At 50.8% G+C, this 14,931-nt stretch overlaps 1 protein-coding gene across 1 annotated transcript; it reads left to right on the plus strand.

The window, feature by feature from the left end:
- The first annotated feature begins 103 nt into the window (after window positions 1-103).
- On the plus strand, window positions 104-14,583 carry MRPL37 (mitochondrial ribosomal protein L37). The gene is made up of 7 exons (XM_040470337.1): window positions 104-512; window positions 3,181-3,364; window positions 3,460-3,575; window positions 6,519-6,704; window positions 9,225-9,382; window positions 12,367-12,570; window positions 14,359-14,583. Exons 1-7 carry the CDS (start codon window positions 167-169, stop codon window positions 14,434-14,436), a joined length of 1,272 nt encoding a protein of 423 aa, XP_040326271.1. The 5' UTR covers window positions 104-166; the 3' UTR covers window positions 14,437-14,583.
- Window positions 14,584-14,931: the final 348 nt, after the last annotated feature.

Below are 14,931 nucleotides of genomic sequence, written 5' to 3' on the forward strand. Positions count from 1 at the left end.
GTGGTCTGAGGGGTGGGGCAAGGCAGGGACATCTTGAACATTATTGGTTGAAGTGGATGCCAATCATAAAACGGGCCTTGGCATCTCGCCCCTTTCGCTTCCAGCAGGCTTTGCGCGCGGGAATATGGCGGCGTCCAGGTGGAGGTCTTGAGGAAACTAAGTCGGGATGGCGTTGGCGTCGGGGTCCGCGAGGCGTGCACTGGCTCGCCCTGGGCCGCTCGGTCTTGGGGGCTGCGGGACCCCGACACGCGGGGCGTACGAGTGGGGCGTGCGCTCCACGCGGAAGCCCGAGCCTCCTCCCCTGGACAGGGTGTACGAGATCCCTGGACTGGAGCCCATCACCTACGCTGGGAAGATGCACTTCATGCCCGGGCTGGCGCGGCCGGTCTTCCCACCCTGGGACCCTGGTTGGACGCACCCAAAGTTCCGCCGCCCAACCCCGATTCACGAGCAGCCGCTGTACAAGGATCGGGCCTGCTACGTCTTCCACCACCGTTGCCGCCTCCTCGAGGGTGAGACCCTAGGACCAGCAGGAGGGACCTTGTTCCTCCGCCCAGCACCGACCCCGACCCTCTGTGGCCTTAGTCAAGACCTTGAAACTTTGTGGGGCTCGGTTTCTTTTGCGAAATGGGGCCGGTAGTGATTACGTCTTCTGAGGGTTTCAGGGTTAAGTGGGATGTGAAGCGCTGTGCTTGTGTGAGCGAATATTAGGTTGAGTGGCGAGGTGAAAAGACCTGGTTTCTGCCCTAGCCGTGCCTCTATCTAAATCTCAGTCATTTGGGGCAAGTGGCTGAACCTTCCAGAGCCTCTCTTTTCTGTGAACTGAGTGGTTTTGACTAGTTGGACCACACTGACCCTTGCAGCTCTTAACACCCTGGACACATAACTACATTGAAGAAATGGTGGAGGGAGTTTATAGTGGAAAGTCGTAGCTGAAAGCGTGCTTAATCGCCTGGCCTATGGCCTCATTTCCCAGGCTTGGTGAATGTAACAGAGAGGGATGTGATTTGCCCAGAGATGCCCTGTGGGTTAATAGTGAAGCCAGGGCTACGTATCTGGTTTCCTAGATCAGTGTCCTTTGTCAAAGGTCAGAGCTGAGGTGTTCTCAAGGAAGGGATTTGGACCTAAAAGCCATCTAGCCTATTTCCCCCACCTCCCCACCTCATTCTCACTCAGAGCAGGTCAGAATGACTGAGCTGAATGAAACCAGTCTGTGTGTCTAGAGCAGTACCAGAAATTCTTTTACAGGGTCCGTGGGGGATGGGAGGGCTTCTTTTATTGAGTCACTTTCCATATATATATATATATATATATATATATATATATATATATATATGTTTGTTTTTTTAAGTTTATTTTGAGAGAGACATAGTGCCAGCTCGTGGTGGGGGGAGGTGGAGAAGCGGTGGGCAGGGGGGTGGGCAGCAGAGAGAGAGAGAGAGAGAAAGAGAGAATATCCCAACCAGTCTTCTCACTGTCCGCGCAGAGCCAGACTCAGGGCTTGAATTCACGAACTGGGAGATCACAACCTGAGCTGATATCAAGAGTTGGATGCTTAACTGACTGAGCCACCCATGTGTCCCCCCTTTCTGTATTCTTGCCTGTATTCTTGCCTATTCTTCCTTAGTCCCCAAATTACTGTGCAGATTCTGGTTCTAAAAACACAAAATGGTCAGGTTCAGTGGGAGCAGTATTTTTCAAGGAGTAGTTAAGAAACAAAGACCTGGCAGGATTTTCGGACTAAGCCAGAGAATAAATCCTTGATTTGACAAAAACTTAAGTCAACCAGCCAGTCTCTTAAGCCCATCAGACCCATTCCTGAAAACTGACTTTACAGCATCTAAACACTTCCACTGCCCTACCAAGGTGTTATGATGGACCTCACAAGACTTGGTACCCTTGAGTGACCCCGGGAACATTACCAGGCTTTAGGGTAGACAGACTCACGTTGTCCTCCCCACCATCACTTTCGGGGTGTGTAACTTGAAGTAAATTCCTTAGTCTCTGAGTTTCATAAAATCCATCCTATAATGGATTCCAGATGGATCTCCTCCATTCCATCAAATCACATCCAACTTGTAGATAAAGTACCTGGCACAGGTAAACGGTGATGCTCAGTAAATGGCATCTGTAATTATTACATATTATTCGTATTCTAGTGAGCCATAAAAATCTCTATTTTTTTTTTTTTTTTTTGAGAGAGCGAGCGGGGAAGGGACAGAGGCAGAGAGGAGAGAGAATCTTAAGCAGCCTCCATGCCCACTGGAGAGTGCAGCGAGCCCATCCTGGGACTTGATATCATGACCTTAAGATCATGACCTGACAAGAGCTGGATGTTCAATCAACTGAGCCACCCAGGTGCCCCCAAATCTCAATTTTTTTAATTAAAAAAAATCTTTTTTTAAAATTTTTTCAAGTTTAAGAAACAGTGGCAGTGTCAGAACTAAAATTCAGGTTACCTGACTCCCACTCAGGGCTTTTTCTGGTGCACCACAAAATCCAGAAGTTGTATTTTTAAATGTTTGTATTTCTCAAGGCCTGCAAGGCTGAAAGTGAAAAGTCCCATTGCCCTTATAGCATTTCATTTATTAGCACAAAGGAAATTGCCTGAAGGTGTCTCCCCCAAAGTACCCTAGGCTCCATTTAATCCCAGACATAGCTTTTAAATGAAGATCTATCTCTGAAACAGTGGTGTTTTCCCATCTGGGATGAGTAGCCTGCTACCCAAAGCAGTCACCAGCCCACTGTCAGGGCTTTTCCAATCAGGGATTTTGGTGTGGGTTAATAGAAGGGATCTAGGATTTGAAATGTTGGCATCCGTCGATCTAGTCCCAGAGTCTAGAGTCTGAATCTTGCAGGCAACAGACAGACACTTTCCTGCAAGATTTAGCCTTATGACCCCAGCCATCTTAGCTGCTGTTTGAATTCCTCCTGTGCAGGCATCGACTGCCTCAGTCAACTGTTGACCATCCTTAGATAGGCAGTCATTCCTGAAGTTGAGTTGAAATTTGGTGGTCCTGGCGTTCACTCTTATTTTAGTTCTGACTCCTCAGATGTCACAGTACAAATCCTGTCTCTCTCAAGACAGACGTTTCCCTAAGATGCTATTGGCAGACTTAAGCAATTCTTATTGAATCACCTTTTTTGTTTTTTTGGTTTTTGTAACTGATTACCCCAAAGGTGTAAAGCAGGCCCTGTGGCTAACCAAGGCCAAATTAATAGAAGGCCTTCCCAAGAAAGTGCTTAGCCTTGTTGACGATCCAAAGAACCACATAGAGAACCAAGATGAACGCATTCTGAATGTGATCTTTCACGCCCGTCTTTGGCACTCCACTGAAGACACCCCCAAGAGAGAGACCTACTGGTGAGTTTCCCCCAAGTCAATAAGATTTCCAGTCAATGGATCTTGGGAGTCAACCTGTTGCTTTACATCTCCAAATGTTTGTTCTTTCCTCCAAGCCCAGTCATTGTGGACAGTCTGATACAGCTGTGTAAATCCCAGATTCTCAAGCATCCCTCTCTGGCCAGGCGGATCTGTGCCAAAAACTACACGTTATCCACCACCTGGAATCGAGGTTAGTCATCTTGGTCTGTATTTTATCTTTCTACTTTTAGCCTGACTACCAGCTCACCACCACCGCCTCCATACCTGTGCTCATTTCCATCCTTCACAGACCAATTTGTAGGCTCAGACACCTCCTCCTATCGTTAGCCACAGGCCAGTCTTTTTGGTTTTAGTCACTTCTTCCCAAGACTTAATTCAACCATATCTATCTATTGAGTGCCCATGAGTGCCTAAATGTTGAAGGTAAGAAGTGATGAAGCACAGTCTATCTCTGCCTTCACAAAGCTCATACTGGATTGCAAGAGCCTTCTTACCCCATTCATGCTTTCTTCCTTTTCCAAATCCATTTGCCACGTAGCTGCCAGAGTGATCTTTCTAAAGCGCACTTCCCTCCCCTGTTTCAGATCCTTAAGTGTCTCCCAGGAGCTTAAGCCATTTATCATAGGATCCAGAGCCGCTGTGATGTGGCCACCACCTAGTCTTTCTAGTCTTACCTCCTTCTCTGCTACCCCCACCTTCAGCCCCATCCCCGGGCCAAATTTTTTTTTTAATTTTTTTTTTTTAACGTTTTTTATTTATTTTTGAGACAGAGAGACAGAGCATGAACAGGGGAGGGTCAGAGAGAGGGAGACACAGAATCTAAAACAGGCCTCAGGCTCTGAGCTGTCAGCACAGAGCCCGATGTGGGGCTCGAACTCACGGACCGCGAGATCGTGACCTGAGCCGAAGTCGGCCGCTTAACCGACTGAGCCACCCAGGCACCCCTATCCCCGGGCCAAATTTACACTTCAGCCACCTGGAGCTTTTTGGCATGAAACTTTGACAGCTTTTGCACTGTGCTGTACATTCTGTGTGGAATGTTCTTTTCTACTTTCCTCCTTTGGTTAAATTCTACTTGTCTGCAAGGCCCCAGCCCCCTTCCTATGTGAATGCAGAGATTAGCTAGTTCTCTTCTGTGCTTCTTATGCCAATCATGCCTATTTTTATTAGAGCATGTATTACACTGTATTGGAATTCTCTAATATCTAATATCTGTCCCACTAGACTGAACTTCTGATGGCAGGGACCTTGCCTTACTCATTTTTGTCTGCTGTGTCTTAACAGTTCATGGCACATGATAGGTGCTGACTGAAGGGATGGGCAGATGATTACCGCGCTGAGGGGTTTCAGGGATGTTCAAAGCACACCAGTGTTGTGATTGGTGGAATTCTGGAGCAGGGAAACCAGCTCTGGAATGATTTTGGGATTTTCAGGACATCTACTTGGTCAGGTTTCTCCAGCTTGCCCCTTTGAGTATGGACTTTCTGGCACGGAGTCAGCTTTGCAGAGGTAATGGCACCACTAAGGAAATTAGTGATCCTCATTAATAGAGGAGTACTTGTTGGCCCATCATCAAGTATTACCTCTAATTAAACTGCCCCATTTGGAGCTGTCACTGGAGGAGGGATGTGGAGGGAATTGAATTGGAAACCACACTAGAGTGGTCTGTGGGGAGAATCTAAAACCCAAGGTTAGGAGAGGTCCGGGCACATTTATCTTCCTTGCAGATTATATGTGAGGAAACAGGAAATACTTTAGGAAACTCTTCTTGAGGTGTGGGTATGATGTACTTTAACAAGCAGATCAGAGTTTATCCATCCACAGATGTAGTATCCCTGTTTTACATACCCAGTGAGGGAGACCACACGCTAATTATATGACAGCGCTCTTGGCCAAACCAGCTTTTAGACATAGAAGATCATTACCCTTGATCTGTTACCATCACATTATGATTTGACTGTTTCTAAAAACCCAAAGCAGAGGGAGATTTGCCTCCGTGGAGAATCTTCAGGAGGCCATTCTCAGGGAGGCATTCAGGCACATTTTGCCTGGTGGCAACGCAGCTTCCCGTGGGGACCTCCGTGAAGGGCATCCGCACATGTTCACGGTGGCAGGTTTGCTGATTAGTCCGATGCGAGTTTGTTTCCTCATAAACTTGTGTCTCCATGTAGCAAATACGCTGATCCGACCTAGGTGAGGCTTTCTGACTGGCACAGTTTTTTCACTGTCAGCTGTTGAAGACAACTTGGCCCTTTTCCAGAGTTTAATAAAGCCTTTCTCCTCAGCCTCTGGTCTCAGTCCCTCTCCCTCCCTCCCTCCCTCCCTGCCACAGCACGCTCTAGTCACCTGGATTTGTCTCCTTAAACTCTGCCGTGGAGGAGCACACTTCTGTGCCTTTGCACAGGTTATTCTTCCTTAACCAAAATGTTTTTCCTTCCCTTTCTTTGCCTGGGCCAACTGTTAACTAACCAAGGGCAGTTTTGCCCTCTAAGGGAGATGTGGCAAGGTCTGGAGACATTTTTGATTGTCATGACTTGAAGAGCGGGGAGGTCTGCTGGCATCTAGGGGGTACGGGTGAGGGATGCTGCACAGGACAGTTTCCCTCACCGAAGAATTATCCGGTCCAAAATGAGAATAGTGCCACAGTTGAGAAGTTCTGCTCTTATCCATCCGTCGGAAGCTAGTTTGAAGGCACACCACTTTCAGAAGGATTCTCAGACCTATGAGAGGAGGCCGGCTTTCCCCACCTCTACTGTCTCTGAATATGGCTCATACTTTTGTATGCACCTTACCTGGTGAGCTTCTCGAGAGCAGAGGGTAACTGTCATTCATTTCTGAGTCTCCAGTGTAGAGCAGGTGCTTGGGAACATCTGTGTGGGGCAGCCCTAACCTAGAGAGCCTGCCGGGCCTCAGGGCTCGTTGGCCAGGGAACACAGGAAGAAGAGTGCATCAGTCGATCCCCTTCTCAAGAATCCCCGGGTTAACACTTAACCAAAGTTTTGTTTTCTGCAATTAGGCTGATCAGCTAGGACAGTGGTAAGACTTGAGCATGGCAGGGTGAAGGCTCTAGACTTGGCTGAGCTGAGGTAAGGCTTTAGACCAGGGTAGACTAATTGTCTTTCTCCCCTTTTAGAGTCTTTTCTCCTTCAGGTCCGTGGTTCTAGCGGAGCCCGACTGAATACCAAGGATCCGCTGCCCGCCATCGCCTCCAAGGAGGAGGTTGAAGCTACTAAGAATCATGTTCTTGAGACTTTCTATCCCATATCACCCACTATTGATCTTCAGGAATGCAGTGTTTATGATGTGAAAGACAACACAGGTAAATGTCAAAGCCTTGCATTTCCAGGAAGCATGGAGATGAGGGTCGTGCTTTTTCTGAAGGGAAGGGATATATTGAATGCTTACTAAGTCTGCGCTGGGTGCCTCATGCGCGTTTTCTCCTAAGAGCCATGTAGCAGCCTTTGTGCCAGGTACTGTTGTCCCCATTTTGTAGGCAAGGAAACGAGACTCAGGGAGGTTAAGGGGTTCAGTTCAAAGGCTGACTTTGCTTTTGACCTCTGAGAGGTAACTGTTGCATCAGAGTTGGAATGGGTATCTTTGGGGGGCCTTTTGGCCAGGCACCAGGTGTTTCCTTTATTCACACGTCCCTTGAGAGACACCCTTCTCTCTATGCACCCTGTAAACTCTGGCCAACATTCTGCTAGGACTGAGGAAGCCCCACAGGCCTCAAATAGGGCTGTTCATCTAAGCTCCATCGAATAAGGCACCACCATCTCCCTAGGCAGCCAAGACAGAAATGAGGGTGTCAGGCTGGGCAGGCCCGCTGTTCATGCCATCCAGTCCGTCCCTGTGAGGTGTAGTGTCTTCCTCCCAGCCTCCCGTCATCTCCACAGTGACAACCTCCAGCAGCCCCGCCCACTCTCGGCCAGCCTGTTGCCACAGCCTCCCAGCTGACCGGTCTGACCTAGGCTGTTTTCTGTCAGTCCCTCTGGTTCCCGGTTCCAGAGGCACCCTTCTGAAGCAGATTCCGTCCTTCCCTCCATGCCCACCTCCCCGTTGCCTGTTGGGTAAAGTTGGAACTCCTCAGCTTATCACATGAGGGCCTCCAGGCCCGGCCTCGGCCCCTCTCTCCAGCCACCAACCTTACTTGTGTCTCCCCCGTACCCCGCAGACCCTCCGTTATTCCAGCTACGTGTAACACACGGAGCCCTTCTCACCAGAGGCTCCGGCACGTCCTCTCCCTGAGATTTGTGACCGTCCACCTCTTTTTGCCTTCACCTCAGTAGTTCATCTGTCACAGTTCATCTTCGGAATCTCTTCTTCCCAGAAATGCTGTGAGGTCTTCCAGCATCGTCAGAGGCCTTTCATCTGTCCTTCCCCTGCCCCTGGCTCACCCCATATCTTCACATGTCCTCCGTGTGGAGATGGTCACTTTTTCCGTCTGCTTCCCCTCTAGACTGAGCCTCTCAAAAGTAGTGGCAGGCTGCACTTGGCTGCTGTTCCTGGTGCATGTCTCAGTCTGGGCGCACGGGGAGGGCCCACCAAAGTGCCCACGGGAAGTCTTGTCTGTCTGAAGCAGCGCTTGCCTCTGGGATTTTCTTTTTTCTTTCTTTCTTTCTTTTTCTTTCTTTCTTTCTTTCTTTCTTTCTTTCTTTCTTTCTTTCTTTTTTCTTTTCTTTTCTTTTCAGAGAGGGCACAAGGGAGCAAGGGGCAGAGAGAGAATCCTAGGAGGGGCAGAGAGCAAGAGGGGACGGTGAGAGAGAGAAGTAGGGCTCACCCGAAGCAGGACTTGTGCTCACCTGATGCAGGACTCGAACTTATGAACCCTGAGATCATGACCTATGAGCCAAAGTAAGATGCTTAACCTACTGAGCCACCCAGGCGCCCACCTCTGGGATTTTCATAGCCAGTGTCTTCCCGGCCTCTTTCTTGCTCCTTTTCACACCTGCTTTCACTGAGCCAGATTACTTGTTCCGGAAGCTGCCAGCCTACCCAGGGTTTACTCCTAGCAGTGCAGGGGATGAGAATGATGGCCTGGCAGGGTTGTATGGCTGGGATAACAAGGGCTAAGCCTTGATTCTCAGTGCCAGTGTTTGCAGCTCACTTGTGAGGTGTGAAGTGAGTTATTCATTGCTAATAATGAAGTGTGGAATTTCGTAAACGATTTGCTTTTAAAAATATAATTAGCGGGGCGCCTGGGTGGCGCAGTCGGTTAAGCGTCCGACTTCAGCCAGGTCACGATCTCGCGGTCTGTGAGTTCGAGTCCCGCGTCAGGCTCTGGGCTGATGGCTCGGAGCCTGGAGCCTGTTTCCGATTCTGTGTCTCCCTCTCTCTCTGCCCCTCCCCCGTTCATGCTCTGTGTCTCTCTGTCCCAAAAATAAATAAACGTTGAAAAAATATATGTATATAATTAGCGTAGATTTCAGGTTTCCTTCTACTGACATCATTGTCACCTATGTGCTTGAATGAGCGAGAAAGGGGTGTTGTTAGAGCTAGCATGCAGGAATCACCTGGCACAGGTTGGCAACATTTTCAGTAAAGAGATAGTAAATAGTTCAGGTTTAGCAGGCCACAGATGGTCTCTGTGACAGCTACTCCGTAGACACTGTATAAATGACTGGACATGGCTACGTCCCAGTATAAACTTTATTTTCACAAATGGGAGGGGCCAGATGTGGCTGGCAGGCTGTAGTTTGTCATCCCCCGAGCTGTAGGGATAACATCTGCCTTTACTGAGTCTGTAGTGCCTGGCATGGAGCTAAGATCGGGTGACATTCCTCAGGCTTTGGGACAGGCTGATCATCCTTTCCACCCCTCCACATGATTATGTACCTTGCAGGATTCCAGGAGGGCTATCCTTACCCCTATCCCCACACCTTATATTTCCTGGAGACCGCCAGTTTACGACCACACCGCCTTCAACCAGATCACCTGCGGGCCAAGATGATCCTGTTTGCCTTTGGCAATGCCCTGGCTCAGGCCCGGCGCCTCTATGGGGTATGTATGTGGAGAAGACCTCCAAGGTACTTGACGTGTTGTTGGCCTCCTGCTTACGCTGCTCACGGAAAGAAGGGAGGCACAGGGGGGATTCCTTGCTTGACTGAGGAGTTTCAGGGAGAGGCACTTCCACTCACCCCACAGGGATAAACTGACATCTGTCGGGGGCCTACGGTGTGCCTGTGTTTTTACATAAGATACCTCATTTGTTGATCAAAATAGCCCACGAGGTTTCTTCGTCATCCCCGTTTCCCAAGTGATGCCACCAAATACAGCTTGTCCAGCATTACACACAGTGAGTGGGGGAGAGAGGACCAGAACTAGGTGCACCCAGCGCCTACAGCTTCAGTTACTTGTGCTCTGGGACGCCGCCTCGGTTCTCTGATACCAGACCTGGAGCACAAGGCTCCTTTGGGCAGGAGGAAGGAGAGCAGTAGAGGTGGTGCAGACCTGCCTGCCAAGTGAGGGTGGGTTCTGGGGACCCAGATGCCATTTGGTGATAGCCCCTTGATTCTGAGAGAGTGTCTCAGACCTGGATGGTGTAGCGTGCAGGCTGAGTAGTTGTCCCACAGAGCTAGCCCCCACATTGGTGAGAGCCTGGCTGGGAGCAAAGGCCTCCCGGGAGGGAGTAGGGAATGGCAGTAGGGGATTCCCTGAGCAGGCCCAGGACACTGGATCCTGGGGAGTCGGGGAGGAGTCGTATTAGGAGGAGTGCTGAGAGTTGCTGCCAGCTCCCAGGTCTGAGGCCCCCCCCGGAGGAGTGAAACTCACAGTGTTCTGTTTCCCATCCTTCTTGGTCTAGGAACTAGGTGGGTTTGTGGAGGTGTGGTTAGCCAAATGAGATAGGGAGTGGAATGGACCTTGCCTAGATTGAACATTTGCCACGTGCCAGATGTTTAGTTAGGATTCTTTGTGTCAGTGTTTCTCAAAGTGTGGTCGTGGATTAGCTGCATGAGCATCATCTGGGAACTTGGTGGAAATGCAAAACTGCATCAGAAACTGGGGATGGAACCCAAGTAACCAGTGCTGTGAGAAGCCCTCTGGGTGATGCTGGTTTAAGCTCAAGGTTGAAAACCACTGCATTGTCAGATCCCTGTAGCAACCCCCTGAGCAGATGCCGTCAGCTTCATGTTACAGATGAAGAAACTGAAGCTCAGGGAGGCTAGGTAACTTTGCCAGTGTCACACAGCTAAGAGATTAGCCACTGTCACATCTTCATGTGACTTTCCAATCCTTGAGGGTTGTTGTCTTTATTCCCATTCTCTGACTGCATACTCATGAAGGCTCTGGACGGTTAGGTGACTTGCCCAAGATCCCACAGCTGTCGAGTGAGGAAGCTGGCATTGGAGCCCTGATCCCTCCAGCTTCAAAGGACATGCTGCCTCTCGACTCTGGGGCCGGGGAAGGAAGCAGACAGTCACATGCCAGGTACCAGGTCTGCAAGCTCGTCATAGCGTCTGTGCCAGCTGTTGCCAGCAGAGCCCGGGTAGCAAGGCTGATGCTAATTGCCACCCAGTTGGGTAGGAGAGGGGACCTCCCCACCCCCTCCAGGTACAAATTATTCCTGGGGATGTGAAGTTGAGCAATTATGGGAAGAGCCTCCATGTAAAGGGTAAAATTGCTGAGAAATTTATGTACTACCTGCAGTTTTATTGATCTGTAGAGGGAGATAAGAGTCAATACAGAATTCTCAGCTAACACTTAGAGGTACTTTTCTTTTTATTTATTTCTCGTGCAGCGAAGAACAGGTATTTCTAAGGCCAGCAGTCCCGGTGTGGCCCACACTGAGGTCTGACATTAGCTATTCCTAATGTCGCATTCAGCCCGGAGGGGTGAACGTAGGCAGCATTTTTGAATCCAGGATGCTCTGCTTCATGGGGCTTGCCCGTTGGATCTCTGTCCCATGGGTAGTCGTCACCAAACTGGACTCTGCGCAAAGTCTCAGTGGTGTGAACATAGAATTTGTCATCCATGCTGGGACGCTACCAGGGGTGCAGAGAGGTACTAGTGTCAGATACAGTGGGGCGCTAGGTGTCAGTCACAATGGGGTTTTAAGTGATTTCGTAGCTTGGGGTCTGATCCTGGCTCACGTCTCGTGGGTAACCTGGAACAGATTATACCACCTCTCTGACCCTCATCTGTGAACTGGGAATAGACTGCTAGAATCATGAGATTACAGGTGACTCTATGTAAAACTGATATAATGCCAGGCACGCGAGAGGCTTTCAGTAACTGGTTGCTGCTGTTCTTATTATTACCAAGGGGCACTAATTGAGGAGCATTAGCAAATGTGTTGACTGGGGAAAACCTGGTTCCGACACAGTGCTGTGGACACTCCAGGAATCTGACACGTTCTGGAGTTGCGTCGGGAGCACGAAGCCCAAGTAAGGCAACTAACTGCAGGCTTAGAGCATTCCAGGGTGCCAGGCCCTCAGGAGCAAGGCAGAAGTGGAAAGTGAGCATGCCGGAGCGTGGGCCAGTCTGCGTTCGGCGCCACACGTCTGTGTGACTTCAGATAAGTCACTTGCCTTGCTGAGTCTCGGTTTCCTCATCTGTCAAGTAGAGTGAGAACTGAGTGAGGTTATTATAGATGTTCACTGACCCTCCAGGTTAACGTTCGATGGAACTGATGTCACTGCCGTTACCATCACATAACACCATGGGTTTGAGGGATTTCTTGTTAACTTCCCAGCTCACCTTCCTGTACTCTTGCCGCTTGCCCAGTCATCACCTCCCAGCGGCAGGGATTATTCCGTGTGCTTAACCATGAGATGCCACGTCAGCAGAGCCAGGCTGGGGGAGGGAGGGCTGGCCTCGTTCTGGATGGTGCCCTCAACTTACTCTGTTTTCATGGCCCCGTGGTGGAACCCTTAAATGGGAGCAGACGTTTGTTGTAAAGGCCAGAACTAGAAGCCGCCTGTTCTGTGCTGTTCTTCACACCCCAGCGTTTCTGGTTTGATTTACTTGTCCCCTTTTCCTCTCAGAGTGACACTAAAGTTTTGGAGCAGCCGGTAGTTGTGCAGAGCGTGGGCACCGATGGACGTGTCTTCCAGTTCCTGGTGTTACAGCTGAACACCACAGACCTGGCCTCTAACGAGGGCGTCAAGAATCTGGTCTGGGTGGACTCAGACCAGCTCCTCTATCAGCATTTTTGGTGTCGCCCAGTGATCAAAAAGAAGGTGGTGGTGGTAAGTCCAGCCATCTCCAGTCTTGTGATTGGATCGGGGCTGTGACTCAGTTTCCCCAGAGTGAGCCAGGGGTAGAGTTGAAGGGATGCTTGCGAGTGGGACCCTGGCTTTAGGAACTTCCTGCCCAGGATCTCTACCTGGAGGGCTACTTTAGCCCTGCCTGTCACCTAAAATGGCACCTTCCACCCTGGGCCCTCCCTGGCTCTCCCCTCCCGCTTCCCCCTGCCCCCCTCCACACCCGGCTCCTCACGGCACCCTGCGTGCCCAGCTGCTAGCCTGGGGTCTTAGTAGGAGCTGCTGCTTTTGTAAAGGAGGCTTCTCCCTCTGCCCCCATTTCTTTCATCTGGCCATCCCCTCCTTGTCCTTCCAGGTTTAGCATAAGGACCCAGCACCCCACTGCCAGCCTCACTTAAGTGTCTCGTGTGGGTCCCATAGCCCCCGTGTTTCCCCCATCATAGCACAGTCCTGCTGCTGTTCTGCAGTCAGCTGTTTGTAGGTTTTTCTCCTCCATCAAACTGAGCTCTAAGCTCTTCGGAGGCAGGGCCTGTGGACGAGGCATTCATTCCTTCATTTCATTCCAAGGACACGGGATTCTTCCGGTGGCTCATCACTACCGCACCTCAGTGCTCCACTGGCAGAGTGTAGGCCTGCTTCCTGTGCAGTGGGCGGCGGCGGTGTCTAAAATTAATGCTGTAATGTCAGGCAGTGATAAGCACTCTGAAGAGACAAGAGCGCATCGGGGGCTGCGAGAGAGCAGAGTATAGGGGTGCTGCTGGGTCTGCGGCTGGGGGGTCCCGCGTGGGCCTGAGCAGACGTGCTGTGCGGAGCTGGTATCGGCCCCTCGAATAGCATCGGTGCGGCAGCCGCATAGTTACGTCCGTCTCTTGTACCTGTCGGTGCTGCTTCTGCCCTGTAAACCCCTCCCCCGTCCGGGCCCTTCTCTTCGGCCCCAGACACCGTTATCTGTCACCTGCAGCCACACCCGCTACCCTTGCACTCTCTGCCCTTAACCCTGCTCTCCTTCTCATCTCTGGGTCCTCCCTTCTAGAACACTGACTTAGTGCCAGACACATCCTGGTTGCTCAGATGGCTCCTCGGTGCCTGTCTAGTTCAGCTCCTAACCCAATCCCGCCCCCTAGCACAGACCCTGGGCTCCAGCCTCACCCTTCTCTTCCCTCCTCTGCACTGGCACATGTACTCTCTGTGACGCCGCCTGCCTTTTGTTCTGCCTTCCTGGCCCACTCTCCTTGCCCTTTAATACTCATTCATACCTGGTCTCTTCCATGTATGGGAGTCAGTGAGTCATCTCCCCTGCTTCCTGCGCATCATTTCCCTACTGCTGTGAGGCCTGTCACCGTTTATTGTCCCTGTTCGAACACCCAGCCGCAAGCTCCTTGAGGGCAGAGCCAGATTCAAGCCTCCGTTGGGTTTCTAACACTTGGCATAGGCCCAGTACAGGAGAAGGGGCCTGATCTGTGTGTGTGGATTAGTGAGGGATTATCGTCCCCCAGAACGGAAAGGGTCAGCAGACCATTTGTTCACCGTGGTTGAGGTGAGAGGGATGAGGCGTGAGGGCGGTGCCCACTGACGAACTGGCTGAAAGCACTATGAGCGCATCACGTCCACCAACCCAGCCCCTCCGTCCTCTCTGTACCAGCTCCCTGGTGCCGCTTCTTGGTCCACGAGAGGAAGAGACTGGGATTATCCAGGTCTGAGGGTTTACATAAAACCTACCTTTGTTTTCATTAAACCTAGTAGCAGGATCCTAACGGGCTGTGTTTTTTTCAGGAACCTGTTGGGCCAACTGGTTTCCAGCCAGAGACATTCAGGAAGTTTTTAGCTCTGTATTTGCATGGTGCCGTGTGAGCCAAGGACCGCTCTGAGTCTGAAGCCCCCTTGCCCCTCCCGTGGAAGATCCTGCATCCAGGGCAGTGACTGCCCGGAGCCTGAGTGCTCCCTTGTCCCCTGGTCTGGATGCCAATAAAGAGCCCTTGAGAGGCACTGGAGCCTGTGCCCGGTGTGGGGTGCTGTCAGAAGGGTCGCCTGTGGCTGCGTGTAGGTGGCGTCCTGAGCAGGTGCTGTCCTGGCAGCCTGACTGCCTGGCCTTAAGCTCAGCTCTGCCGTGGTCCATTTTGACTTTAGAGAAGAGCCTTTGTCTCTTTGAGTTTCACCTTCTTCACCTGAAACTTGAGGATAACGTGACCTCCTTGTTCTTCTGAAGACCGTAGAGGGTGTGCACCTAGCATCTGCCACGTAACAGGTGCTCTCTGACACTTGGGCGATCTTACGGGACTCCTTGAATTGTGGGCTCATTCCATAATGACTGCGGGAAATCTGAAGAGAGTATTCATTGTAGGTTTC

Source organism: Herpailurus yagouaroundi, unplaced genomic scaffold (assembly GCF_014898765.1).
Source record: "Herpailurus yagouaroundi ecotype Mexico unplaced genomic scaffold, PumYag 77, whole genome shotgun sequence".
In the NCBI taxonomy this organism is placed as follows: Eukaryota; Metazoa; Chordata; class Mammalia; order Carnivora; family Felidae; genus Herpailurus; species Herpailurus yagouaroundi.

Excerpts from the sequence above, each read along its gene's own strand:
- MRPL37 (XM_040470337.1), top strand. The coding sequence starts at position 167 with ATGGCGTTGGCGTCGGGGTCCGCGAGGCGTGCACTGGCTCGCCCTGGG. Across the intron at positions 3,576-6,518 it reads ATCCACCACCTGGAATCGAG|AGTCTTTTCTCCTTCAGGTC; the intron begins GTTAGTCATCTT and ends CTCCCCTTTTAG. Across the intron at positions 6,705-9,224 it reads TGATGTGAAAGACAACACAG|GATTCCAGGAGGGCTATCCT; the intron begins GTAAATGTCAAA and ends TGTACCTTGCAG.